Source organism: Crinia signifera, chromosome 4 (genome assembly GCF_055691185.1).
Source record: "Crinia signifera chromosome 4, ASM5569118v1, whole genome shotgun sequence".
NCBI lineage: Eukaryota > Metazoa > Chordata > Amphibia > Anura > Myobatrachidae > Crinia > Crinia signifera.
The window spans coordinates 263,249,234-263,259,620 of NC_139220.1; the positions used below are offsets into that span (position 1 = coordinate 263,249,234).

Genomic DNA, 10,387 nt, shown 5'->3' on the forward strand with positions numbered 1-10,387 from the left:
TTAACAAAATGAGGAGAAGGGTTTTTCCAGTCTTGGGCTATTGCGGCACAGGTGGCTTTGAAAAACTGGCCTAAAGTAACATTTGGGCTGTGGAATGTCTAGTGGGTAGAATTGAAGCAACACCGGAACTGGGGATTCGTGAATTAAGACTCCAAGGACTTTGGAAGCAAGATCGAAGACTTCCTTCCAGAGTTGTCTTATTTTCAATCAGGCCCAGAAGATGTGGTAGATGTCTCCAAACTCGTTGCAATTTCTCCAACAAAGGTCGGAGATTGAGGCCCATATTCTATACTTTATATACTTCTAATCCAAAATGCAATCACGCTGTCAACACTTGGAGTCCAGTTTATCAATTAGGGACCAAACTCATTGCAAATGATAAATGGTGCCCCAGCCAATCGGATCCCAAATGTCCTTTTTAAAACACATGCCAGTTAGGAGCTGAATACATGGCTAGAGTACCATTTATCATATTCAATTAGGTTTATTACTCGCTGATAAATGAGACCCTTGATAACTTGAATCTATTTAACTGCTTTTTATATTTAATCTCATCCACCATGACCTATACTTTAGATGCAAGTCCTGCTAATGCCACACTAGCTCCTGGTACACAGAAGTACCATTCTGATGAATATTCAATCTGTGCCGATACTTCCCAACAGGGTAAATATCAGCACTTACCTATTCAATGCTGCCATTAATGACCGCATTGGAGGATGTCAGATCTGGCTTTTTTTTTTAAAGTTGGATCGTTTTTTGTCGGAAACTGTCTCGGATTGTTGAATTCACGTCTGTTTTCTGACCATTGATGAACTTGACGACACTTAACAGTCAGAACATGGAATTCTGACTGTGGAGTAACTATCGGATCAGACGAAAACGGAGCAGGATTCCGACTGTCGGGATGTTCCGATGGTCAGAATTGAATACCCCCTAAGTTGAATACAATGGTCCCGGATTGAATACCCCCTAAGTGTCATGATTACCTTTTTGTTAAGTTACAGATGTAGCCATGCTCATTTTTGCTGGGATGCAGCGTACTGGATCGTGTGCCAAACAGCGACTAGTCACTCATTCAAATGCTAAATCCAGCTACACTGCTTGTACCTCTGCTCAGTTCACTGCCTTATGAAGCACAGTGTTAGGGAAACCAATAAAATAAAGTTGTGTTTATCCTGCAAACACAGGTGCTGGAAGCCGTAGGGTTCAGTGGTACTTGTTTCCTAGCACGGCGCCCATCGCATACCATACTTGGTGGTGTGCGATGCAATGCGATATTCCCGTTAAATTAACAGGAGTGCTTGTTTAATTAAATATTGCATGCAAGCAAATGGCATGCGATGCGGTTTTTAATTGTACAAGTACCCTGATGGGTGCTTACAATGTTAAATGCACCCCCATTGTCAACGCCACCTCCACTATCAACGCCAACCCGAAGCGTGGCGAGCGCAGCGGTACGCGTCCTCCGACCTTTTCATACCCCCAGGTCTGCGTGGAGTTGATTTTAGATAGTGTGGCGAACGCAGTTAGCTTGTAGCGTGGCGAACGCACGTGGAATATATGTAAAGTAATCAGTGTCCCCTCGTGGGGCTCGGTGGATTGCTGCGCTCGCCACACTATCCAATGTCAACTCTACGGCGACGTGAATAGTAAGGGTAAGAAAAGGTCGGAGGATGCGGACCGCCGGACCTCGCGGGCTCGCCACACTTCCGGTTGCCGTTGATAGTGGGGGTGGCGTTGACAATGGGGGTGCATTTAACATTGTAAGCACCCATTAGGGTGCTTGTACAATTAAAAATCGCATCGCATGCCGCTATATTGCATGCGATGTGATTGTATATGATCAAAATCAGGGACGCTGTGCTAGGAAACAAGTACCGGTTCAGTTTCTGTAACCTCTTTATACACTGGAACAGTTGTATTGTTGTCCTTTTCATTCTAAAACATTCATTTTGTGTTATTTTTATCAATGATACTGAAGTAACACTACTATTCAAGTAATCCTCACATGCAGTAAGTACACATCTAAGGTGTAGATACAAATTTCAATCTGTATAAAACAAGGAATGGTGATTTTGAGGCACCCGGCTACTACTAAAAGCAATACACCTCTGCTAAATAAAGACCTTCTAAACAGATGCAATGCTTAATATGCATGCATAATTGCTAAATATTTAATGTTTTTGATTGGCTGACAAAATAATAAATGTTTATAATATATCCTGTAAGGAGCGCCTATCACTTAATGTTAGTGAAGGCAGACATTTTTGTTCTGGACCACTATGTATAATGCAGCCAACTGATTGATTTTTGCTTTCCATGTAATAGCACGGTTCGCGAGCCATACTTTATAAAATCGACTCCGCCCAAGTGGATAGTGGGGGTCTGAACAGGTCGGCACGCAGGGCTCGCTGTGCTCGCCACGCTTCGGCCTGGCGTGGATAGTGGGGGTGTTTTAGGAACACATTTACACCGGCCATATCATACATCTGAGACAGTAATGATGACATCTGGTAACTGGATTTTAGTGAATAATAAAGAAGAAAAAAACGTTCAATAATACGCTGGCCACGCGAATACTACGCTGATTCTGACAGGGACGCTACACTAACTACGTAACGGGCGCTGTGTTATTACAAAAGTACCCAATAATTTACCTGCTCATGAGTCTATTAGTGTATACTGTACATGAGTATATCCAGCCCCCAATATGGCTACTTCTGTTTTATGTAGGTAGTGGGTACAAAATGTACTAAACCATGGTTAGGCATCCTCTTAGAACCCTGTACTAATGGGGACCAACTCCTAAAACAATTTACAAAAGTCCCATATACAGCAAAGTTGCTTGCTGTAAAATTATCCGTTTTGCTACTTAAATATATCCCTACTTTTTAACTAATAAAAGACTAGTTGATCCTCCGTTACTGTATATGTTGGATGCAGCTGTCTAGATTTAGGTGATCTATCCGCTCTGCATTACCCCGTTTCCTTTCTCCGCACAAGCACATGACTCTCGCTTTATCATACAGTGTATTGGGAATGTTGTATTTTGGTCCTGGAAGAAACCGTCCTTTTTTGTGAATAATCAATATTGACCCAGATGGAGAAGATTAGTTCACAAACCCCACAGCTATGTCATGTGATCATAATCCCAACACGCATGACAAACTACTACTGGACAATTCACATTCAGCCAATGTGCCCCCCAACATTCACACAATGGGCCTGATTCAGAGAGGGTAGATAAACACCGATGTTGAATGGAATGGGTCCTGCATGGTCACCTGCAGTGCCCCTAAGCTACAGGCTTTTGGCGTTTCGGGCAGGGGGTGGTTTAAACTGGTTTTCTGAGAGTGCAGAGGCGTCACTTTCCTGGCCACAGCTGAGCAGTTCTGGAGATCATTCTGAATGAACCGCTGGCCAAATTATGAAAGATGGTGACTTTCCCAGCATGCACTGCTCTATGTAGAATAGATCCAAATCAAAGTTCTCTTCATTCCAGGACATTGTCCAATTAAGGAACATGACTATCTGATTTAATCTACTTTAAATGTATCCGTGCTGGCTGGGATATTGACCATCTTTCATCATATGCTGAGAAGTGCTGTTTTTTTCTCCCTCCAGAAGCTCATTTATGTGCACAAAGGAAACCGATCTGTAACTTATTCTGCATATGCCGGTGCTGCATGTGAATAACCATTCTCTTAAAGAAAATGTATGTGAGGCCGTGCGTTGCCTGAGAAATACTCAATGTATGAGGCACAGACTGCCATTTAACATGCTAAATAAATTCCATATTTGGACATAACCGCATATGACTAAGCACAAAGTCAATGGTGTATGCTGCAAATTTGTGTTATTGTGTTCTTTTGTGCTTCTATTTTTGTAAGTGTATGAACTTTATAATGTACTGAGTTTTTCCAGTGAAAATGTAATTGATCGGTTTAGGTCCCATATGTTTCCCAGTGATTTGATGTCATGAGCACTTGTCATCGGCATGTTTTGTGTCTCTACAGAACTAACCCAGTGAAGCCACTGAATACAACCCAGAACAAAACAGTGTCCAACTTCCCACAGCCAATCAAAGGCCACGAGATTGTGCAGAATACTATCACTTCTAAGGTAAGGTCATGACCCCCACATCACTGACCTAATCGATGCTACGTGTAACCTGAGACTCGCTCTGCTGGATTAACAAGCTTCCTAGCAATACCTTAATATTCACAAGCCCCAACTTCCAGGTACACTGGACACCAGTGACTATTCACTGTGTCCAGGACAGTATTCAAACTAATATAGGCCATATGCAGCCCTCTTCTCCAGTACCCTCCATAATCTATATAAATTACATTTCCTGTGACTGACCCGTTTTGGCCTAGGTGGGTAATTTTCTACCCGACACTCTAATATTTATTTCATTATATTGGAAAAAAAAATTTGGTCAGATTTATCTTAATTGGTATAAAATTATCCATCCCACAACAAAATTTCACAAAGCCAAATCAGGTTGATGGGAGACCACCTTGAAAGCAGCTCAAACGGTAAAAGTGAGTCCGCTCAAAATCGGCCAGTGTGTATGGGCCTTTAGTGTGTTTATTGGAAGAACCTTGCACAGCAGCCAGGTCTCGTCAGGCATCATCTGCCGGCTGCAGTAATTGGGTGTTTGGAATTCAGTTATTTGACCTAAGCAAAGTAAAACAAGTCAAGACACCAAAGACAGCCAGTGTATCTGTACGATTTATTTGGTGTTGGCTTCATATCTTGCCTTCGCTTATTGCCAACACTACAAGAATGGTTTGTGGAAAGTCTAAAAAATTGCATTATGTTCATAAAAGAGTTACTGCATATTGATGATGCAACCCCAAAAAATAGGCAACATTTCTTCCAGGAATAGTAACCGTATCCCATTTTATATGCATATAATAACCAAATTTAAAGCTTAATGCCTTGCTCAAAGTATGAACACAATACAATATTTAGGTGAGGCCGTATGGAACTTTAGGGGAGACACGAGAATCCTTTGCCCTACACCACTTCAGGAAGTGACTACTCCCAATGGCACTGTATTGTGGGGGTTACCCTTTACCAAGCGTTTAAGCCAACTCGCAATACCAGCAACACCTAACAACCACTGCCGCCTAGGGTGTTCAAACTTTCCTTTGCACCTGGTCCGACCAAGAAACATTAAAGCACTGGGTGAGGTTATTTTATTCCTCTGGACCCCACAACACAACATTGGTGGGATTTAACTAGGACTTCATTACATCCCACCCCATAAATGAGATGTACTAAACCTTAAAACGTGATTAAATGGAGAATGATAAACCACCAGCTACTTAGCTCCTAACTGTCATTTCTCAAATCCAGCCTGTAACATGGCAGTCGGGAGCTGATTGGCTGGCACTTAATCACTCTCCATTTTATCACGTTTGAAGCTTAGTACACCTGGCCCCATGTGTCTTATTAGAGCTTTTCTCCCACAAAAGGGGAGGGGATGATTTGTATAATATAGACAGACAGTATTTTCTCTTGAGGTGGACATAAGGAGGAAAAGGTCCAGAATATGGCTTCTGTCTCCTGTGTATCGGGCACGATACTGCTCTGCCTGCATTGCACTGCACGATACTGCTCTGCCTGCACTGCACTGCAATTGTCCTCTCTGCTCGCCCTTATCTGTGCACCCGGTCTTCATTACATCCTGCAGCATGACTTATTCCCAGCCAGTATGGCTTCACTGTCCTGGCAATTGCAGCCTCTGCCTGGCAGACAAGAACAGCTGAATAATTTGTCCTAATTGATAATTACATTAATATTCATATTTCCCTTGTAAAGAAAAACAAATTGTACAAACAGAAGGCAATTCATTAACTTGCTTCTGCTCTTAATAACTTTTATGGAGGAAACAATAATGACATAATAGTCATCCTCACATTACTGGCCCAGGCAATGTGCTTTTCATTACATCAGGAAGTGGCTTTTTCTGGAAAATCTATTACTTATGCTGGTTCCATTGCTCTCATGAAATCTAATGCTCCCTGACTGTAAACTGCACATCCGTCTCCTCTCCAGCTACTGAATAACACAGGATCTGTCATTCCATACAATCTGCTCCATATAACTTAATGAGTTACACAATTGTATTTCTCTGCAGTTGGTTACGCATCATAACAGGATAGCCAATGAATATTAGCTAGCCTAATATGTATTGTGGGCGGAGGGTCCAGAGGGTCCTGAGTACTCCCGTGGGGGCGGTCACCTATTTCCTCATCCCGTAAGCCCTGCCCATTATTGTGATGTCATTGTGATTTGTGATAGCGTTCAAAGGCTAACAGATGGCATCAATTAAAGTGGACTCTGATGCACTTTTTGGAGTGTATTTAATGGGATCATTGGATAGACAGTGACTAGTTCGACACGACTTAAGGTTGACATGGGGTTTTAAAATAAAAATAAATTTCCCCCGAATCCTGAAATGTATCATTGCGTCCCCTCGCATGGCTCGCTGTGCTTGACATGCTTCTGGCACTGTGCTTCGCTACGCTCGTGCATTATTTTATTCACCCACCACACCTTAGTGGATGGTAGGGTGTGAAATACCGCCTGTCCACTCAAAAAAAAAGTGAAAAACCCCATGTCGACCTAATGACCTGTCGACCTCGTTACTGGAGACCTAATGACCGTATCCCATTTAATGTGTGCCCAACCATAGCAGCCAGCTCAGGTTTCTTCTTGTAAAATGTGCTTAATCAGCATGTAACTTTTATTTTTGACAGAAATATGACCAGTCAGACCCCGCCTCCGCGTATGCCCAGCTGACCCATGATGAGCTCATCCAGATGGTACTGAAGCAGAAAGAGACAATTAGCAAGAAGGAAGCGCATGTACGGGAGCTGGAGGAGTACATCGACAATCTATTGGTACGAGTCATGGAGGAAACCCCCAACATTCTGCGGACCGCACCACAGTTCCTCAAGGCTGGGAGGATCTAAGCTCTGTTAAAGACTCATGCACTGGACTGATTACATACATGGAGAACTATCTAGACTGCATGCCAGAGCTGGGTGTAGTCTAGGAGTATGAATGGTTGACGTGTGAATGTGTATCCTCCTGTATGTTAGTAGTGATGGAAATGGTAATTAACATTCCTGTAGTGTATCATATGGTGGTTATATCATATAGGAAATTTGGCAAATGTAGAAGATAGTCCTGTTTTAAATACAAGTTTGAAATTGTCTACATCTAGTGAACTTTACACTTTAACCCAACTCTCCTGCACGCCTAAGACAATTCGACCCCGGGTTTGTGTACTGTAGGAGGATCGATCTATAATGGAGAGTACTGCGGGGAGGTGGGAGAGTGACATTGCACAATTTTACATCAATCTGTCAGTATCTTTCAGAATTTGTTGGGGGGGGTTACCTGAAAACAGAGTGCATCAGACAATAATGAGACAGAACCATTTTTGTGTGCGTATTCTATATCTGTATATTTATGTGCCTTGTAAATAGTAGCCTATCAATTTTTGCTGTAACTTAGTCATAAACTGTGCCTTCTTTATTGTAGGAAATACATAAAATGTTCTATATTTCTACACAAATTGATCAATATTTTATCATAAAATATTTTTTCTGGTGCACAAATTTATTTTTAATTGACATGAGCACACATTAAATGAAGGTACGTTGCTGGAAAGATGCCATGTTGCAAAGACAATCTGTAGTGCATTAGATTCTAGAATCTTCATTTGTTTCCTTGCTGTGTTTGAAGTTGTGTTTTTTTTTTTTTTTTTTTTTACCTTTCTATACATGTGGGTTATTTCTACAGCATTGTCCAACATGGAACAAGTCGCTTTCACTGAAGATAAAAATCAATATGATTTTAACAAAGATACTTGTGTCTTTTTATTTATAATGGAATTTATCGCTATTGTAGTTTCGCTTGAAATACCCGCAGGTCTGCCTGGATATTTCATAGCAAAGTAGTAGGTGTTATTGCGGTGAATACTCTGGATTTACTGCAGTTTATAGGATTGTCTATACTCCGCTACTTTAATTTACCCGCGAATAGTAACCAATATCGACACTGGTTAATTTATGGCCGGTCGACCACACAAGAGTCAGATTTCCTTTTTTTTTTTTTTTTTTTTTTTATTGTGGTCCAGGCAATGTAATAATAAAGGTGTCTTATGGGTGTTTTACAGAAGAAAAAAGCACTTTTTGACAAAAGTAGTTTGCACCTACCAGCACACATCTGTTAATGTTTTTTTCTTAAACCAGTGTCTCTTGCCTTACACATCTTTGCACTGAGATGATCCTGTTGCCTGGGAAACCACAGGGAAACTTCCTATCTAGTTAAAGACCACTTGTGCCTTTAGGTGATACACATATGAAGATGTTTTTATTACAGAACAATGCAAATCAATTGCTGGTTTTGAGTTGCTTCCATACTACCCAGCCATTGTTGGTTACTGTAGCAGCACTTTATAAACTATAAACTGGATGTTATTCATTTTTTTTTTTTTTTTTTTTTGTAGTGTCACTATATTTATAAAAAGAATAAACTTATTTTATTTGGAAGATATATTCATCATAGTTCTGTGTGTTTATTTCAATTTAGATTGTAATTCACAATCCATGTCCAGATCAGATTGTGAGGTGTGTGTGTGTGTGCCTGTGTGACTTACAGGATGCCTGTATGGGGGAGTTGTCTGAGTAATACACACTGTCTATATTTTTAAGGTCCACACACTTTGGGGGTAATTCAGTCCTGCTTGCTAGGCTGCGGATATATTCACCAGTGAATGATTTCTCCCCTATTTGTAGATAAAAGTAAGCCAGGACTTTTAGCTTGCCCATTCTTGTTTGAACGCAGGGTGGGCGCTGACATCGTGACATCATTTGTCCGCCCCAAGCAGGAACGGGCACACCTGTGTTAGCCCAGCATTTCCATGGGCACATTGACTGTTTTTGTGGGCACGCCCATGAAACTATAGACGGACCCCAGCAGCCACCCTCTGGCTGTCCAATCATTTTGCGAAGGCCCCGGGGTGTAAAACTTGCCAAAGGTGTTCGCTCCGTGGTTATGCACATGAGCAGACTCCCACCATTGGGGATGAATTCGGACCCTTTATGACCAAAATATGGTCACCTGACTTTTCACAAGGCTTCCTGTACAAAATATTACACAATCACTCCCTCTTACCCAGTGACCTGGCTGTCTGAAAGTTACACTCATTTGCACAAGGTAAACTTTCCGACATTGGTACTAATGGGAAACTAGCTGATTCTACTGTCTTGCAAAATAAACAATCAGTCTGAAATAGGTTCTCTTGAGAGATTGGGCTTCTGGTTTAAAAATGCATACACACATGGGATGAATATAAATATTTTGGAAGTCCTTATCACGCCTGAGGAAATACAATTTATATTTGTAATGTAACAGTGTCACGGGGTCTATATGACTTCTTAGCATTACATGACAAATGACTTTCTATAAGACACTGGTGTTACCCCTACTGTAAAGTACAAATTTGAAAGAGGCATAGTGAATACTATTCAGTATGTCAATACATAATCTAAAAGTGCATGGAATACAGTTGGATTTTTGCATATAGCGGCTTCAGTTAATGAATGGTTCTTGGTCCTTTGACATCTTCTTCCAGTTGACTGTGTAGAGGCCTGATAGCTGATGAGGATGGTTTTCCACTCTGTAACACAACTTACTGCTTGATAAAAAGTAGCCAGACCAATAAATAAGCTTAGTCATGAAATTGCAGAGCTAACATGGAAACAACCTGCCGAGTGATGCGACGCTTCAGAAATTGATGCAAATGTGTACCACAAATGAAGGCCACCGTCTGGGCGGTATCAAATTTAAAAGCAATTGAAAAATAAGCTGTATTCTTGCACTTTAAGGGGGGTACACATTGACAGACGGACAATGGGGACGACAGTCCAGGCTATTTCCTTTTGCCCTGGATCATCCCTGATTGCACTAATGAATGAGGAAACACTGCACCGGGTCTAATGCAATTGTTTCTGGTTGGCTGTACAGCTGAACAGAAGTTGCTGTATGCAACTGGCGTGCACATTGCATGATCGTTCTGATACAGCAAATTGTCCCAACATTGTATAAGTGTGTACCCAACCTTGGATTATGTACTAAAATTTTGAATAACCGTTTACCATGTGTGTGTGTGGTTTTATTTTTATTTTTTTTGGTTAACCTTTCAAAGCCTCACCCTGTGTATATATACTGTTAAGCTCTCTTTCCTGTGACTTCTAAAAAAAAACAACAAAAGAAAAACACCTTTATGCTTTTTATGGGATGATTTGATTCGTGATGGAGGTCCTTATCTATTATAAAAGGAATATTGAAATACGTC

General features: G+C 41.2%; 1 protein-coding gene across 1 annotated transcript in view; it reads left to right on the forward strand.

The window, feature by feature from the left end:
- The window catches only part of RAB11FIP1 (RAB11 family interacting protein 1), a 31,953-nt gene extending 23,368 nt beyond the window's left edge, over window positions 1-8,585 (forward strand). The window contains exons 5-6 of the mRNA XM_083184474.1: window positions 4,020-4,125; window positions 6,777-8,585. Of these exons, the coding sequence (XP_083040600.1) occupies window positions 4,020-4,125; window positions 6,777-6,992 (322 nt within the window). The 3' untranslated portion in view covers window positions 6,993-8,585. The remainder of the gene's footprint in view (window positions 1-4,019; window positions 4,126-6,776) is intronic.
- Window positions 8,586-10,387: the final 1,802 nt, after the last annotated feature.